The sequence below is a fragment of the Columba livia genome, chromosome 1 (genome assembly GCF_036013475.1).
Source record: "Columba livia isolate bColLiv1 breed racing homer chromosome 1, bColLiv1.pat.W.v2, whole genome shotgun sequence".
NCBI classification, from domain to species: domain Eukaryota; kingdom Metazoa; phylum Chordata; class Aves; order Columbiformes; family Columbidae; genus Columba; species Columba livia.
In genome coordinates this window covers 166,924,452-166,943,658 of record NC_088602.1, presented here as the reverse complement: position 1 = coordinate 166,943,658, position 19,207 = coordinate 166,924,452, and the positions used below count along the sequence as shown (strand labels likewise).

General features: G+C 45.8%; 1 protein-coding gene across 2 annotated transcripts in view; it reads left to right on the top strand.

Moving 5' to 3' along the window:
• NTN4 (netrin 4) overlaps positions 1-15,853 on the top strand; it is a 49,163-nt gene extending 33,310 nt beyond the window's left edge. For both annotated transcript variants that reach the window (XM_065043334.1, XM_065043333.1), the window contains exons 5-10: positions 140-328; positions 6,464-6,680; positions 7,364-7,476; positions 8,911-8,979; positions 10,642-10,812; positions 14,131-15,853. In XM_065043334.1, the coding sequence (XP_064899406.1) occupies positions 140-328; positions 6,464-6,680; positions 7,364-7,476; positions 8,911-8,979; positions 10,642-10,812; positions 14,131-14,267 (896 nt within the window). In that variant the 3' untranslated portion in view covers positions 14,268-15,853. The remainder of the gene's footprint in view (positions 1-139; positions 329-6,463; positions 6,681-7,363; positions 7,477-8,910; positions 8,980-10,641; positions 10,813-14,130) is intronic.
• Positions 15,854-19,207: the final 3,354 nt, after the last annotated feature.

Here is a 19,207-nt window from a genome sequence, read left to right as displayed (position 1 = left end):
ATATATTTGAATGATTAATGGGTTCATTGACCAGGTCTCACATTCCAAAACATGGTTTGAATTTCTGTGTCCCTTTTCTATAAATCAACATATTTCACTGCTTTGATGAGCCTTTTTGTTCCCTTTGGCTTCATCTCAGCTTGCAAGTGTAATGGGCACGCCGATACTTGTCATTTTGACATGGATGCGTGGCTGGCATCGGGCAATCGTAGCGGCGGCGTCTGCGACAACTGTCAGCACAACACAGAAGGGCAGCACTGCCAGCGCTGCAAGCCGGGCTTCTACCGGGACCTCAGGAAGCCCTTCTCTGCCCCTGATGCCTGCAAACGTAAGTCAGAGACCTTTTACTGGTAAAATGCTTCTCAAGCAGGAGAGTGTCAAAGGAAAGGTGAGATCTTCCTGCCCCTCCTTGGAGTAATATTCTTGCTTCAGTGAAGGACAGAGAGGTCTTTGAATTCCCTTTTTTGATGCTGTTAGCAAAAAGCAATGGTGCAATTTGCAAGGCAAGAGCCTGCAGATGCTGTTGACAAATCTCTCAAGGATCCCTGTAGCATGGAGGCAGGGGGAAGAGAGGTGATTCATTGACTTTCTCCTGCTATTTTTGGAGTGCAAAAGCTCCATCATGTTGGCATGCTCTCCTTGTTTGGTGATTGCTGCAGCCTCAGAAGTGGGGTGCCTCAGCCAACAAGGGTGCAGCTGGTAAATAGCATCGCCCACCAGTGCGTGTTCTCAGCAGCAGCAGGTGGGTATGGAGGGAGAGACGGGAACATGAGTTAAGTGATATTCCAGAAGGTGCGACACCAAGGAGGCCAGGCCAAAGGCAATGACTCAGCCACATGTGAAATTAAATATTTTCCAGGCAAAAGCAGCAATCCAGAAGCCATGCTCCCCAGGGACCACTGTGGGGATGGTGACTCACCAGAGGGGACTCCATATCCCCAAACTGCACTGAGCACATTACACTGGTCAGCTAAATACAGGGTGCAGGCATGCTCTCTGCTCTACACCTACAGCCACCCACCGGCTTCACCGGACTTCTCCTCACTGACCCACATCTGGAGGAGGATCTTCACGGGTGGCAGAAAAAAATCTGACTGACACCCTGCTTGTGTCATTTGAGGGAATACTGAGCACATCTCTCTCTCCCAAAGGAGAAGTACCTGTGTTTAAAGGAAGATAAACCTTTCTGGGGTGTGGAGCTGCACCCTGGAATGGGAATGGTGTGTGCAGTTTCCCTTTTGTCTGTGGGGCTGGGTGGGGAAAACCACTTCTGTCCTGCTCCCTCGCTGTGCATCATCCTCGTGAGAATGCCGGTGGCCCCAACAGCCTGTTGCAGAAGTCCTCCTCCTCCTCTCCACCTTTCACTTGTTGCAAGGAGGAGCAGCATCAGCTGAACCGCCTGTTTTACAACCCCAGTTCTCTTGAAAGAAAACAGAATTGACCACAGTTCTCTATTACATGTATATATAATTATTTCACTTCTGTAGTATGTATACAAACTTGTTTTTTTTAAACAATTAAGTTAATGACTTTCTGAAGTTCCTTTACCTACTTCTGTACATTGAAGTTCCAAGTCTCCTTCTCTGAAACATCAGCTACTTTCCTCCTCCAATTATTACCAGAACTTAGGTAACAAACTATTGGTTTGGAGTCTCATTAGTAAAAAAAAACAGGTTTAAAACTTGCACTTAGACCCAAAGCAGGGGCTTGAGGGTTTTTTTCTAACTCATTGGAGTAATCGATTCCTGGCAGATAACACAGGATGAAAGACTAAAGTAAATTCTGCATGGGACCCTCAGTCTCCAAAATGTGCTTTTACTGGGGTTGTGGTACTTTTGCTAGGATTGCAATTCCTGGTGCTCTTTACATGCCAGCTCTCATCAGAGAAGAGCACACACTTTTCTGAGGCTGTTGAAGCCAAATCAAGCTCTGGCACTCATTTGAGTGCGGTCTTCTAAACACCTAAAAATAATGCCCTTCACCTTGGAGATGATAGGAGTGGTAACCATCTCCTGTGACTTCTCATGAGGGAGATGGGGTTTTACAAGGGACACATCGTAGGGTTTTCCTGGTGCCAAAACACCCAGTCCAAATGCTTTGGCTGCTTGGATGGTCCAAGAGGAAATCAAATGGCACCTCCTGGGCTGACCAGCACGGAGCCTGCTTCCTTGAAAAAGCAGATGGAAACAGAGATCTCAGGACGTACTGCTGCAAAATGGCCATGGCTCAAAGGGAAGGCTGTCAACAGGGTGCATGTGCCTGTGTGTGAGTTAGACCAGCGCTGATGAAGTCAGACATTACATCACATCATTAGCTATATGTTAGCCAAATCCCAGGAGACTCAATTAAAAATCTTCAGGGCAGGAGGAAGCTGCGGAGATGATTAATGATTAATGGATATTTTTGTTGACGTATGCTGGTGCTTGGTACTATTGACTTTCTGCCTTCATCTCTGAATCACCGGCACATAGCATTCCATTTTCCACATTTTTACCCCCCAAAAAAGTGTGCCTGACATAAAGACTATACATTTGCTTCCATTACTCTTCAGTGCAAGAATCCAACCTTTTTATGGGCCACTATTTATTCGTGAACTCTGGTATTTAAAGGCCAAAGGTAACATATATTTGACAAGAACTGTAAGATAGCCTTGAGCACAGTGAGAAAAAATCTGCATTTATTTACCTTTTATATTAAGTACATCTACTTTGTTGCTTTTTTTTTTTCATTTCTTTTGGTATTTATGAATTACAGAGCATGAAATACTCACATATCTCAGGGAGACAACTTGCCCTGGCATAGGCTGAGTTCCACAAAAATGTAGGGATTACTTGAGTGCTTTCCTTTCAGAGACCCTATTGCTACAAACACACAGATTATTTCTCTTGGGGCTTTTCAAAGCCTCCACAAATTCTCTGCTCACTAAGACCTCCTCACCATTTCCCTTCTGGTCTCCTACTGCCGGGGTTGCTCTCTGCACCCGGGGACCCAGCATCTCAGGGGGGAGCCCACCAGATTGCAGGGCCATAGGAAATGACTAATGACTGTTAAATTAAATTATATAAGACCAATTACAGCCTATGTCTGGCACATTTCCAAGGCCCGTGCCATGGTCTGCAATAACAAGGGATGTGCGTGGTGCCCTGTTATTCTTTCCAGGAAGGCCACAGTGTTGCCTGCTTGCTTCTGGCTCAAGGCACCGTTATTGCTCAACTGTGGCATAGCAGTGAAAATTTAAAAATACCAAGGTCAAAGTAAATAAAGGAGTTGTTAAGCCATAATCTTTAAGGATACTTTAAAGATTCTTGTAGGCGAAGAGTGTATATAATATTTGCTCAGGAGTAGGTGTGTACCCGATAAAACGAGACGTTCTGCCATTTAAAACAGCAATCTGATGACTCTTTCCCCCTGCCATGCTATCGGTCCTTTTCTTTACATTCCTCATGAATTTTTACACCTCAGCTACAGTATAATTGCAGACAATAAATCGGGTTTTATAGTTGCCGAGTTTATTTTTGCTTTTCAGCTGTAGTTTTTTGAGGGTAAATATTTGTCATTTCCAAAGGTTAGCTGGTAGCTGAAGAAACCACAACAGTATCACCAAATCAGGGCAGGGAAATCCAGCTCTGATGGAGTCTCACTCACTGGGTTTTGATCCCAGTCAGCACATGTGACTCCAGGACAAGTGGCTGTTAATTCACGTGTTTGTCAAAGTCATGTGCAGAATATTACCATGTAGTACAGGAGGGTAAATTGGCCTTTTGTGCTGGTTATGAATCAAAAGCTCCCTTTCTCTCATGGGAGCTCCCTTGGCTGTGGAAACCTCCAGCCTCCCTGGTGGGGTGGCCACAGCACACGAGACAGGCACAACCCAGAAGCCTCTCACTGAGAGTCTCACACTCTGTGCCAGTGTATCCACCATGAAGTGCCATCAACACTGTCTGTAGCTGCTTCATCTGCTGCTTGGCTGCTCCTCTCACCTTCCTAGAGGTGGGTCTCTTAGTACCTGTGCCACAGTGAGGTGCAGGTTGGGTGGAAGGATGAAAACAGGGTCTAAAACCCAACACTCAGCCCATGAGGGAGCCATAGCTGCAGCTGCCAAATGTAATATCATCAGTCCTGTGGTCTTCTTCTTCCTGCCATTGCCGTAGTATGGAAGCACTTGGTCCTATTTTCATGCATTTCTTTCAAAGTTGATACAACACACGTTTGAGCTCTGGAGTCTTATTTCAGCCCTCAGTGCAGACACTTCATGTCTCTGCATTGCTCATCACATTCCCACTGCTGCATGTCACAAACATTTACCATGTTGTAAATTTGCCACCCAAAGCATCCAGATTAGCACCACTTAGTGTCATCTTGGGCCTCCACCCAACATGCAAGACCAAAAAGCTTCAATTTACTGGCTGCAGATGGAAAGCAGGTCGGTGCATTGGTAGCTCATGGGGGAGCAGCCAAGGATGGGGTCCATGTGGGTGGGTGCACAGCCCTTGTAGAAATGACCAACCTTTGCAACACATCTCTTTGCAGCTTTTATTAAAAAATATAGCCAACTATGTTCTCATTTTTAATTGCCCTTTTAATTGCCTATGAACTTGCTGCTGTATTTTTCGTAACAGTTCGTAAATGTAATATTCTTGCCTCACCATGGTGTTGCTGCTGCCATTAAACTTTCCATTAGGAAAAAAATTGTGCAAAGGCGTTGTCTAAAACATAAAAAGCTTGAACCCAAATAAGTTTGGGTGTAACACTCAGCTGAAACCTGACTGAAACAGGACCAAATCTCTCTCTGAGCAGTGGGTTTAGCTCATTGACTACCAGAGAATAGAAGAGCTTTGAGTGCTTGATATTTCCCCTGAAGGGGCTGAGGAATGCCAGAAATACCCACCACATCTAGTAGGAAAAGAGACCGTTTGGCTACATATGTCAGGTGTAAAACACTTCACAGACTTCAGGAGAAAGGTATGTGAGTCTTGGTGAGCGCTGTTGAAAACTATGCTATTAAAGGTACCGGAGTTCACTGCCTGCAGCTAGTTATGCAGTTTGTGGACAGGCTCTCTAATCTTTTAATTTTATATAATTATATTTGTTTGGGAATGGAAAGGGTGGGGAAAATTTGGGGATTACTCTGGCAAAGATTTTGGAATCATAGTTGCCTCTAAGTTAACTGCCAATATTAATCTATCTGTTAATATTTTGAAACACCACTCCAGGTATGTCAAATCCCTGAAACCACAAAAATGTTGTCAGAGCAAAATTAAATATATGTGTGCAGCAATAAGTATTTTAAGAGAAAGAAAGGTTGTGTTGCATGCAGTGACTTTTCTGCTTTACTGTCTACATAGGTGCAAAATTAAAATATTTGTATTAGAATTTGGTAAAAATTTTCCCTCCAAACAAAATTTTCTCAGGACATCTGATTTTTATGTAAATGGAATTTTAGACAAAAGCTTTCAGCAGGGAAATTTTGCCGTAATGCACGAGGCTGACCATAACACATCCTGGTCAGAGAGCAAAACCCTGAGGGAAGGAGAGCATGAGTCACCCAGCTACTGGTCCTGTGGGGCACCGCGCTGCCTCCTGGCAAGGCCACATGATCAGAGGTTTGGCTCATATTTTTGATAACTGTATTTCTGATCTTTGAAAAGATTAACATCTTTGGGGAAAAAAAAAAAACATTGTAGTCTTGGAACAGACACAAATTACATTTATGCAAAAGAAAAAACCTAAGAAATAGGCAAGGAAAACTTCATCTGTTTTAGGGCATCCTTTCTGATTTGTGAGAATGGCCAGTTTTCCCAGTGTGTCCCGGTGTGCTTCCAGTGCATCGTTCTAGCTCAAGGGGCTGTGGGGGGAGGACAAAAGAGCAGCCGATGTTTCTGACATATGCTCTGCAAACTAACATCCTGGAGTAAATTCAAAAGCATATCTCTGAGTTGTCAGTGTCCTCATTCTCTTTTTTTAATGTTTTGAAATTATGGCTTTAAATGAAAATCAGAGACAGAGGGGTATTTTTCACTCAGCCTTCACTTTAATTAAAATGACAGTTCTGAGGGGGGTTTTTAACTTCCTAGATGCAAGACAGTTGTTATTACTTTAGAAAGCAATTATACTCTGATTCATTTTTCCAAGGAAGAACCCACAGCTGCTTAAGTATCACTGTGAGCCAGACACATCTCTGAGCACTTGACTGGACTGGAGTCCAGATGCTATAAGGAGAGTAATAAAGTCCTGTTTGGCAAAACATAACATGAAACCAGAGTACGTTAACTAGTTAAGATGATACCTCACAAAAGTTAAAGTCATGCGATTTCCAGGGAAATTCTGGTCAGATTTAAAGGGAAAACAGGAAAAAAAATCTGAGAAACATAATTGTCCCTAGGCAGAGCAGCATCTGCTGCACCTTCATCCCACAGAGCTTTTTCACTCACAGATGCTCTCTCCCCCCACGGTGTCGCCACAGCCTGTTCCTGCCACCCGCTGGGATCAGCTGCACTCCCCCTGGGCCCTCGCACCTTCTGCGACCCCAGCACCGGCGACTGCCCCTGCAAGCCCGGCGTGGCGGGGCCCCGCTGCGACCGCTGCCTCCCCGGCTACTGGGGCCTCGGTGCCTACGGCTGCCGCCCCTGCGACTGCGCCCGCAGCTGTGACCCCCGCACTGGCGACTGTCGCAACAGCAGGTGAGTTGGGGGGTCCTGGCCAACCCCCAGCCTCACCAGACCCCTGCGATCCCTGACCCCAGGGAATGCTCCACACCAACCCTATTCATGTGTGGCAGGCAGGCTGAAAAATATCCATTATATAAAATGTTTGGAGTTTGGTATGGTCAGGAGCTGGGGCGGAGCAGGAGCTGAGACTGCTTGGCACACCATGGCGGGGCACTGGTGATGTTGGATTATTGGCTCTCCATGCTGGTGTTAGCATGTCAGGTGTTTTCCATAACCTTCACAGCTTCTTCCTCTCCACAAGGAAAATATGGTCCTCAGGGACATCTGAGTGAAAGAAGACCAAAGGATTAATAGTGTTGCCATTGCAACTCAGTATGTATTGACTGTTGGACTTAGAGTCAAGTTCTGACTTGTAGAAGACAGCACATTTTAATAGTACCCCACTCTCTGGATCTTATATGTTGGTTTTTTTTTTTTACCATACTGAGGCTATTTATAGCATATAAATTTCTAGAATGTGTTTTAAATGCAAAATGGTTTCATGACCCACTCTGACAACACTCAACCTATTCACTTTCCCAAACTGCCCCTTGTATTTAACACCACCGAAATGTGCCCAGAGGACAGGTTGGTATTGACCCTTCTTTCATCTGGCTCCAGGAGCAAAGTTAACTATCTCCCTTTCCCCCCAACAGCTCAGACGTGACCTGGCACCACGAAGCACCTCCTTTCCAGTCAGTGCTCAACGAGAGCGAGCCCACTTGGGGCTGGGAGGATGAGCAGGGCTTCTCGGCACTCCGGCACTCCGGTAGGATGGCAGCTTCGTGCCTGTTTCCCTGACCCATCCTTCCCACCAGCAGCCAGCACAGATGCAGTCTTCTGCACTGGTTTGTAATTAGCACCCTGGCAGCTGCAGGAGGGGATGGTCATTCATTAATGTCCTGTCCCCCATTAATGTCCTGTGCAACCACCTCCTTCCCCTCCATGAGCTGGAGGAACCTTATGGCTGGTCCCATCAATGTGAGGACAGATGCTCCACGCTGAGAGCCTGCACCAGTGTTCAGTTGTCGGTGAGGCAAGAGTTACCTGCCTGAATTTGCATCCCCAGCTCTGAATTTCAAGGCTGAACACTCTCTTTGTTTTGTCCATCACCTTTTAAATGTGTCTTTGTATTCACTAGCACTACATGTTGGAGAAATTGGCAACGTTATTTATAGGCTGGGTTTTCATAGAATCACAGAATAGTTTGGGTTGGAAGGGACCTTCAAAGTTCAGCTAATCCAGCCCCCTGCAATGAGCAGGGACATCTTCAACTAGATCAGGTTGCTCAGAGCCCTGTCCAGCCTGGCCTGGAATGTCTCCAGGGATGGAGCATCAGCCACCTTTCTGGGCAACCTGTGCCAGTGCTTCACCACCCTCATTGTAAAAAATTTCTTCTTCATGTTTGGCCTGAATCTCCCCTCATTTAGTTTAAAACCATTACCCCTTGTTATATCGTAACATGGGCAGGGAACTGGAAATTTCCAATTAAAAATGTTCTTCCCTGATACCCACAACAATTTTGCATCAATTGCAGTTTATGATGCAATTATGATGCAAATTGCCTAGCATTTGGCTACAGTATCAGCTGGGGAAGTTATTTCCCCCCAGTCTGGAGGAGGTGGGTGCTGCGTGAGGTTGCTGCGAGGCAGGTTGGCCCCGTGGCGCAGCATCGAGCTGTCCTCCTTTGCAGTCGCTGCATGCAAACAGGCAAACGTCATTTCCTGCATTTTCAGAAAGCAGCATGATAAAATCTCAAAGATACAATAATTGAGTTAATTGAGGGCAAAGCTCCATCATTTGTCTGAGCAACTTCATTTTAAACGTAAATAAGTATATCATGTTATTCTTTGTTCTAAGATCACGGAAGTCATTAATCTGCCTTAACCTCTGCAACATTTCCTTTTAAAATTTTGTCTGGTACATTACAGCATGGAAAATACCATGGGGAAAGACATGCGTGTTATTTGCATCCCGAGGCAAAATAATAAGGCCTTTGTTTCCCTTCTCTTCTAATTGTAAACAAGGAATAATTGCCCTTGGACTAAGATTGTATATTCAGCCTAGATCTGAAAATAGGGCTTTTTTTTGCACGGGGTTTGTGGACCACATGGAAACCTCTGACAAGTCCCAAGCTCTGCCCAGGAAGGCTCCTGTTTCTAAACTGCAATCCACAGCTTTTTGCCTCTTTCTCATTCCCCAGGTAAATGCGAATGCAAAGAGCAAGTTTTAGGGAATCCCAAGGTCTTCTGCGGGATGAAGTACACCTATGGTGAGTTGTGGGTGAAGGGAGATGCTGCAAGGTGGTACAAGTGTGTAAAGCATGAGAAGTGCTGCTGTGTGCACTACTCTGTCCCTTCAAATCCATGGTCTACTTAGGGGCAAATCTTCGACCTTTCTAAAATATACAGATATCATGGTGCCACGTCAAGGTGGGTGAAGCGTCTTGCTCTATTACCCACTTCTCTTACTGCCAAAATACTCTTGTGCTGAAATCATGGGAGGACAAAAGCTGGAAGGGTCCCTAAGAGGTTGTCTAGATCCAAGACAGACTGGAAAGCACTGTTACCGAGAACAGGTTACTAAAACTGTCTGTAGACCAGATGCCTCAAGAATAATCTAGAAATCACTAAATCTGAATTACACTGAATGTAAGAAGGGACAGTGATCACCACACAAGCCACTACACAGGGAAAATAGCTCTGACAGCCACTGGGAGCTTCCCCCTCTCAGCAAAGCGCAGCTGTTGCAAAGGAGTGCTGTATATTGTCAGTGTATCTATTGGATTTAAATGAATGAGAGGAGGTTCTTTGTTTGCCAAGACTTCTCCAGTGTGTGCCAGTGAACCACCTCCTCCACACCACAGCAGAGCCAGGAATGCTTTGTGTAGCACTCCCTTCCTACACAAACTTCCAGGGACCTGTTGCACCTGTTCTGTCTTGCGCTGAAGTTGAAAATGCAGAGAGAGATAACCCCTACCTCTGCAGGCTGTGGAGCAGCCTATAAAGGGAAGTTCAAGGGGCCGCCAGCTGTTGAAATATAGCCCTGGCTTAATGATATTAAGAAAAAATCTGATTCTGCTTTGCTTTGCTCCCTGGCTGCTATAGTGACCATGTTTAATCTTGCAAAAGATAAGAAATAATTTAAAAAAACGCACCTCACAAAAACTTCAAGTTCATAAATCTTATCTAAAGTGCACTCAGTCTTCCCACCCTTTCATCACTCAATGTGCAAAGGTGTCAGCTAAACTGGAGAGACAGATGAATTACAGGGCTCATCATGAGCTTCAGGAGGCCACACAGTAGGAGGAGAGGTTTCCCTGAGCTTCCTACTGTGCAGCACTGAATAAAGCACCATCATAGGGTGATACCTACCAGTGGAGATATCAGCATGGTTGGGGTAGGCTTTTGCAAGTTTTGAAAATCAGGTCACTGGACCTGTCCTGCAGCCAGGGGCCGTGGTCAAACCAACTGGCAACATTCCTGACTATGGGTATAGGGGTGTATCACAGAATCACAAAATGGCTGGAGTTGGAAGGGACCTCTGGAGATCATCTAGTCCAACACACCTGCCATAGCAGGTTCACCCAGAGCAGATTGCACAAGAATGTGTCCAGGTGAGTTTTTAATGTCTCCAGAGAAGGAGACTCCACAACCTCTCTGGGCAGCCTGTTCCAGTGCTCTGGCACCCTCAAAGTAAAGAAGTTTCTCCACATATTCAGATGGAACCTCTTATGTTTTGGTCTGTGCCCATTGCCCTTCGTCCTATGTATGCGTTCCCTTGGTGGCTGCACTGACCCTGGACTCCCTAGCAAGGAGCATTGGACTAATTCCAAAGTAATTGTCCTCACTGCTTTGCTGAGACACCTGAATTAGACAAAAAAAAAAAAAGGCACTGTAGATAGTTTATATGTTTTGAATTCATGTTTTCCCAGTGATCAAGACAAAGATCTTGTCAGCTCATGACAAAGGCTCCCATGCAGAAGTCAACGTGAAGATCAAGAAAGTCTTGAAATCCACAAAGCTGAAGATTCTACGGGGCAAGAGGACGCTCTACCCTGAATCCTGGACTAACAGAGGCTGCACTTGTCCCATCCTCAATCCTGGTAGGTTTGACCCCCCCAGGCAGTACATCCCCACCACATTTATGCAGATTTCATTCCCACCCCTCGGTCCCTTCATGCCAGTGAGCTGAGATTCCAGCCCAGTGTTGATTAAATTATTGACTGTTACATCATTTGAATTCCAACAGCAATCTCCATCAAATTGGAGTTTTATAGAGAAAAACTTGGATCATTCTATAGACTTTCAAACATACAATTCTCTTTATGAAGCATAATAACAGTCTTACAGCTTTACTAGTCTCAGTCTGTTCCCAGAGGGAGGGAGATACATATCATGCCAGAACTACATGACACATCCTTTCAAAACTAATGCTAATTTGAATCCATCAAATCACATTTACATTTAACTTGAGTTATTATATTGTACCGAAGTTCTAATCTAAACTCAAAGGAAGATGTATCTTTGAAAGAAACACTGATTTGCATCTACGAGATTTGGAAGAGATTCTTTTATGCAGTGAGAGGACAGCTTTGGCTTCACGTTTTTTGCTTATCATCTTTATCTTTCACTGCAGTATAACCAGTGGTGGCCAAACAGTGCATCCAGTCTCTGGTATGGACGAGGAGATGCAGACTCAAGGTTTTTTTCAATAGAGCAAAACTCTGCCAGCTGACACACCTTTCTTTACAGCTCTGAGATAAACCAACAGTTACCAAAATAATTCAGATAAAGGGTTTTGTTTCCATGAGGTGCACACATCTCTTGGAAATCACTGATTGAAACATCGACTTCAGTGCTGAGATGTCCTTTACATATGCAGCATTAGGAGCTTCCTTTGGGGGGAAAGGGCTGTCTGCGAGGCTGGATCACGCAGAAAGGTTATTCATTGATGGGGTGTTTGCAGTCTTCTTTTATCTCGACCAGACTGATGGTCTTTGGCTTTGAAGGTGGCTGCTGTGACAGCACAGCTGTAGTCAGGAAGCCTTGTGAGGTGCAAGGGTCAGATGAATCAGCAGCGTTAGGCAGGACATTACTGTTTAAGTGCAGTAAGACTTTGGATATTGGTAAAACACCATGAATCTACAGTTAGATATAGCTGTTTTATTTTCCCATATGCAATGCAAACACAAGCAAGAAAGCCCAGATGTGGCTGCCTTAATATGAACCTGGAGGAACATCATGAAAGCTGTCAGACACAGAGCATGTGGGGCAGCCCCACACCTGACACCCAGCTTTGTGACTTACACTGACTTCAGAGGAACTTCCCAGTAGAGGAAAAGACAGTAGTAGTCACAAAATCAATGAAAATCACTTGGACATCAGGAGAAGGGCGGAGGTGCAATTGTCTTTAGGGGTAATCCAGGTGTCTGACACATCAGATGTTGCTCCCTTATCAGCTCTTATGATTTACACTGCAAAGTTTGATATTGTCTTGAAACGCAGCTGCTGGAGTCCCACAAGTATAAATTAATCTCAGCTTTCATTTGTGGTCCCTTTCAACCTGGTATTCTATGATTCTATGACTCATGTTAGAAAGAAGTTGTGGAGCTTGGTCCTAATGAGAAACTTGAAAACATCAACTGTGTGCATCTTTAGGATTCAGTCATTTCAAAGGTAAAAAGGGATCTCAAATATATTTTTAAATCTCATTATTTTCTTAAGCTACCACATTCATTTCTGAATGGTTGGCAATACTGTATTACCAGATTTAACCCACTTAGCGTAGTAGGAGCTTATGACCTGCAGATGAATAAACCAACAACATCTGGATAAAAAGCCAAGCTGACATAAAATGATTTCCTGACATACAGCTATAGTGGAAATCACATCTCCCACAAACACAGAAGAGATCAAATATAAAAATAAAAGAAACTGAAGGTTTTTTAATTCTGTTTCACAACACTACAAGGATACCAAAAGGAGGGTAGGTTCTTAAAGGCTGTGGCAAGAAATAAAAACTCCAAGCATTTATCAAGTCTCCGTGGGCTGTTTTCAGATGATAATACGCTTAACTTCCTACAAGGGGATATTCACTACCAACACACACCTTCCTCTCCAAACACACGCACAGAGACAGGTTGGATTTCTTGAGGGGACACCGAGTGGAAAGGTTTAAAGGTCTCAGCCTTACTCAAGGGAACAGGAGCCCCTTCTCCTTGGCTCTGCCAAGCACAGAGACAAATAAGCAGAGAGCTGTCTGCCAGCAACACACGGCAAAACACACAGCCTCAAGTCCTGGCTCATGGCGTCTCAGTTGTTTGATTCATTTTAAGTTTACACTTCTGTAACGTCAGGTTGAAAAATCTAGAAAGCCCTACTGAATCAGCAACTGCAGCAATATTTGCTTGCTCTCTGAGGGTGTGTGCCACATTTCTCTCTCAGAGGAGTTAGATTTAGGAGCCCTTAAAGAGTGATGTTTATAACAGCAGAACTGACATGGCCAAAATGAATGTCTTGCAAAGGGTGATACTGCCATACACATATCTTGTGTTTACTTGGCAGAAGAGAGGATGTGTGTGCCCAAAAACTCAGATAAAGTAGATAACAAATTGTATTGAATTAAAGAAAAACATGCTTGACCTTTAACTAGGGGACACCTTCCCTTTATTCTGAACTACAAAACAAAAACCCGAGTAAACATGAACAGAGTCCCTGCTGTGGTCAGGATGGAGTGGGGAGACCGAGGGCACTGAGAGGGACCTAGGGAGGGGTGAGGCAGGTGACTGCCAGATGAAGGTAATAGCAGTTCCCAAACAAGATATAAAAACTTGTAGTGTAGCCCCCAGATATCAGCTTCAATTTATATTTAAAAGCCAACAAAATCAAGGATTGTATGCTGCATGTCACTGACAGATGTGCCCCAGATGTTGTTTTTCATAGAATCATAGAATGTCCTGAGTTGGAAGGGACCCACAAGGATCATCGAATCCAACTCCTGTCCTTGCATTTGACAAGTCCAGGGTTCACACCATGTGTCTGAGGGTGTTTTCCAGTCTCTTCTTGAACACTATCAGGCTTGGGGCTGTGACACCTCCCTGGGGAGCCTGTTCCAGTGCTCCACCACCCTCTGGGTGAAGAACCTTTTCCTAATGTCCAACCTAAACCTCCCCTGGCACATCTTCTTGCCATTGTCTTGGGTCCTAAGGACTAGGGACTTTTCCCTAGTCCTTATGGGAGTTTTTCCATAGATACAGATAGAGGTATAGATATACAGGTATAGGAGAGAGAATCAATATGTATAAATATTTCTTCAAATAGTGCTTTTTACACAGGACTGGATATCCAGGCTAACTTTGTAGAATCAATAGGCATCTTAAGCGTAGTCCTGTGCAGTCTCTGACCACTTTGCTGGTTTGCAGGCTTGGAGTATCTTGTGGCGGGACATGAGGATGTCCAAACAGGCAGACTCATCGTCAACATGAAAAGTTTTGTCCATCAGTGGAAGGCAGCTCTTGGAAGAAAGGTCCTGGAGATTTTGAAAACAGACTGCAACTAGAGGTGAGCGACCGCCTGGGGCATTTCTTTATGCACAAAATACAACAGCCTTCACAGAGAGAAGATCTCTAGGACGAAAACTGGAATGTAAGAAAATAGTGCCAAAACGAGTAGCGAGGCATTCAGAGTTGTAGGCGCTGTCTAATTTATTCCTTCCTGGCCAACATTCATTCACTTGCCTGTAGCTTCTTTGCCAAGGGCTCGCCTGAGCCCTGCTCGTCGATATGTTGAGGAAAACAAAAGGAAGGGCGGATGCTTGTCTTGCTCCAGTGCGATGTCGGAGCAGCTCCTATGAAGCCACTGACTAAATTGCCTCCCTAGAGAGGGAAAGCGTGCCCACAAGCTACAGCTGAGAAGCAACACACCGCTGCCAGTGCTGCCAGCGTGGATCCTGAGCGACTTCCAGAGGATGCTGTGGGGAAGGTGATGCCCGCAGCAACGGGCAGGTGCTGGCGGCAGCATGGCAGTGACAACCACTCTTTAGAAACACCCCCTTGGGTCTGGACATGGCACTCCTCGAAGAGAATGAGGCACTGTGTGCTTTTACTCTGGTCACCCTGCTGAAGGTTTTGGGGGCTACATCCTCTGGTGAGATGGAGCTGCCAGAGTGAATTGAATCCCTCTGCCGTGGCACACGTGTGGTGTGGGGCAGAGGCTGGGTCTCCACCCGCTGCACAGCCACAGAGAAAAGCTGGAGGGTGCAGTATCTCTGAGCTTTTGTCCTTGAAGTGTTAAAAAATGAAGCTAGCCCTAGTGTAAATATTTCATCATTGTATAAAGCACTTTACTACCTGCCACTTCACAGTGCAGGAAGTCTGATTGTATTGGGGAAAGAAGAGGCTGAAGGTGACATGTGAAAAAACTCGCTGAAACAGAAGCACTCCTGAAGACCCCCCTCAGTTGGACGGTGTTAATGGTATAAAGGGAATGGCCAGCCTGGCACTGGCCACTCAGAATATCTGAGATTGCAACCTGAAAGATAAAGTATTTGCACTGAAGTCCGAGCTACAGACCAGCGCTTGGACCCTGTGGGCAGGACTCCAGCGAGACTTCGCAAACAGTGTGAGAAGAAGAAGAGACTTTGAGATAAAAAAATGCAATTGCTAGAGGAGCAAAACTCTGCCTGCAGGAAAAGGAGTGGATGCAGAGAACAGAAAGGACTCGCATTCGCATATCACAACCCAGCAATTCATGGTGGGCCTGGAGTTTATTTTATTTTTATGTTAGTATTTAAAACTGAACATTTTATTTGTTTTCTTCTGTGTTATTGTTTGCAATATATACGGCCACTATACTTCCTCATTAACACCAGTATGGAATATAGCACAGTTTCTGCGGTTTTCAGCACTAAAATATATCTTCTTTGTAAAGCATCTTTAGACCACATTGCATAGAGTCTCTTTTGTTCATAAGTGTGGGGGGAAAGAAAAGGAAGACATACAACACCAGAAAATCCACGAGACTACCAATCTGCTCTAAGTATGTATTTTTCTTTCGAGGTCCTGTGGACTCACAAAAAAAAAATGATACTATTTTGGTAATTTGTTTTTATATCTCATGTATGTAATAAATATAATATGATTTCAACGTCTTCATCTCCTGCTACAGTTTATGCCACTGGCAATGTAGGCTTCCCACCTGCACTAAAGAGCACGAGAAAGATGACACTGAGTGGGGAGATGCTGCCATGGAGGATATTTTCCTCTCGAGGAAGGTAACATTCACCTTGTGGTAAAAAGCCAAGCAGCACTGTTGGCTCACAGAAATCCCCTTTTACCTCTGTTTTGAGAGGCTTAATCATAGGCTCTTCTCAGAAGAAGGAGAATTGCACCTAAACATTTTCAAAGCTGGCCAGATCCTTGCATGCACACAGACCTGATGGCTGAGCTGCAGAGGAGTTACCCAGAGAAAGCAAACTGGGGATGGCAGAAATCAGGCTCACTCTCTACATCTGAAACTGTAAAGAAGAAAAAAAAAAAAAAGGCTGTGGGAAACAAACACTGTGGCAAAAGGTCTATAAAAACACTGCAGAGTGTAGTCAAGCATCAGAAATGAGCAGCCAGCAGACTGAGGCGTAACCTCAGCGTGGGCATCACCTCCTTGGGTGGGTGGTTAGAGTGACAGCCAGGGCACCGTGCTGCGGCCACACCATCTCCCCAGCGGGACAGAGGGCAGGGGGAGACCCACTTGATGTATTTTCAGCTTGATTTTCTTTTAATGCCATTAAAACTACATTTGCAATAGCTAGTTGATCAACATGGCACTGTGGAAGCTGGAGGGTGTGAGCAGAGAGGCCCGCAGTCCTGGCCGGCTCTGGCACTGCGGGGAACCAGGATTACTCCAGCAGCAGATGCCGCTTATGGCACCTTGTCTGAGCCACGTCCCAGCCTTGGGTCTGGGCACTGATGATTTTATGAAGGAAAGATATTAGTTTCCATAGGACAAATGTGCCCATGAGAGATTTCTGTGAGGGGATTTTGGCTGGAAGGAGAAATATCCCTTTACTGAGAGTGGGTGAGCTGGATATCCCTCCATCTGTATGACATCACCTCACAGGGACAAGATGGCCAGCCAAGGCCTTCTGAGCAAGAAAAGCTTGTTTGGACAGTAAATGTTTGCAGCTGAGTGAGCTCATGAGAGCAGCCTGCCTGGTTTATCTGTTTCATTCCATCTGTTACATGTATAGTAGGATGTCTGTCCCTGCCTGCTTGACGACTCCTGAGGGAGGTAGCAATGCCTTGGCCAATCCTGCTGTGTGACAGTGGCAGGAAAACCAACCTGGTTGCAATCAAAGTTAGCAGCAGTATCCACAGCAGGGTCTGTTCTTCCAGAAATACACCTCTGGCCTTACAGACAAGAGTTGGTGATGGAGGCAAAGCTGGCAGCCCCCCGGAGACTGAGCTGCCCCTCTCTGGACCGTGCTGCTCCTGGAGGGAAGAGGTGGGTGCTGGGGTTTTAGGGGCCAAAGCAGTGGCAGCAGCAGCAGGAGCTGTAGCAGCTCTCCCCACAGCATCTCCATGCTGTCCTCTTGCCTCACCTGCACCCGAAGGAAGCCTGGTAGTCTTCAACCATCCCTGTTTCCAGTGCAGGAGACTGGATGTGAGCTGGGTGTCGGTGATAGGGATCAGGGGTGGCTGCCAGGGACGCTGTGCTCCTGGTTGTCTGGCAGCATTGCAGGAGTGAGTCTCAGCTGGCGACAGGCACTTGAGTTGGAGGAGGTGAAGCACTTGGGTGTGTTGGAGCCAGCTGCCACCACAGCAGAGCAGATACAGCAAATACAGCCCCTCCAGTGTGCCTACACATTGTCCAACCCATGTTACCCAAAGACACACACGGGAGACATCTTTTGGTCTTTTTAGTGGGTTGACACGTGGGCTCTCAGCAGACACTTCAGCACAGAGAAGGGAAACATCCAGCCCCAATAACAAGTTTTCACTCTCTTCTTCTACCATGCATCTCTCTGAGACCAAATCCTGTGCCATGAGGGCTGTCGGGACCAGGCAGTAAGCTAAATCCATATGGTTCTGTGCAAGTGAAGCCTTCTCCACCATCTTGTGCCACCTCTGTGGATAAAAGCAGGACAAGCCCCTCAAATCTGCCCATCAGTTTTCACTAACCTGAAGCCAGGTGCTTGTGGCAGGCCATACTCAGATGTGTCCCACATCCTCTTTCAGGGAGGTCACCTTACACCCCTGACTGCTCACTAGTAAACATCTGCAAATGGGGTGAGCACCCCCCATCTCTGTGTGCCCTGTGGGCTGGGTAGCTCTGCTCAGCACATTAATCAAGAAGCAAGAAGTGGCTGGAGAGAGGTGTTGAGGTAAAACATCTGCTTTTCTTCTGTTAAAGAGCATTTTTTTTCTTCAGACCACCTCAACAGACACTTACTTTGCAGGCTTTTGCAAGTACAAGGAGGGATGGGGGAAAATCTACCTGCAGCCCTCGCCACATCCTTCCCTATAGCAGCAGCTGGCTGTAGAGTGACTGGGCAGCCTGTGGACCCCAACAGCATGTCCCATCATGTCCCAGGAGGTCTTACTGCCAGGGGCCTCCTCCATCCTTGGCAACTGCCAGACCAAGCCCTGGCAGAGCTGCAGAAAGGTGTCCCCTCCAGCCACTGCCAGATCTGGGATAGGGCTTGAGGCTATGCCGACTGCACGTGCGTGTGGCCCACCCAGCCAGCCATCGCCCCAGAGGGACACGATCTTCCAGTCACAGTGGAAAATTACAGGCATGTTTAATATAGTTGCTCTGGCAGCCTAAATCTTCTGGGATATGAACATGTTGCTGAAAATGACTGAACATCTGGTACTACCGGCCTGCCTAAATGGAAAGCCTGGCTGGTATGGGTAAACATAACAACGCGGGAACAAATAGCTGCAGCATATTTTTTAATCGTTATTTTTAGTTATCATATTGACTTCAGCATCAACACTGGATAGAGAAAACATCTCAAAAATGTCCAGTGGCTGCTGCCTTAGCATCCAGAGAAGCCGTCTCTCCGATAATGCAGGAGGAAATGGGCTGCCTGTGGACCTTCTGGGCTGATGTGTTGATTTTTCAATGACGGTGTTTCCAAAGCATGCCCTTGCCCAGGGGTCACAGCTTCTTGCCACTCTTTTCCCACAGTTCAGCACAGGAACACTATGAATCCCTTTTATTGCTTCAAGGAAAGGCAATGAGGCCATGACAAAGCTCACAGGCTGGGAAATATACTATATATGGGAAACTTGTAGGCGTATTGAAAATGTTAGTATGGCCGAGAGGCCAATGTGCCGCAGTGGGCATCAGCAGAGCCGCTCTGTGTGTTCAGCCCAGCTCCAGACTATGCCCATCTCCTCAGTACTCCAGCACTCTAGTGACTCTTTTGGAGCTAAAATAATGCTGGACTACTTGCAGAAGTGATGTGCTCACAAGCGTGATACACTCACAGGTGTGATG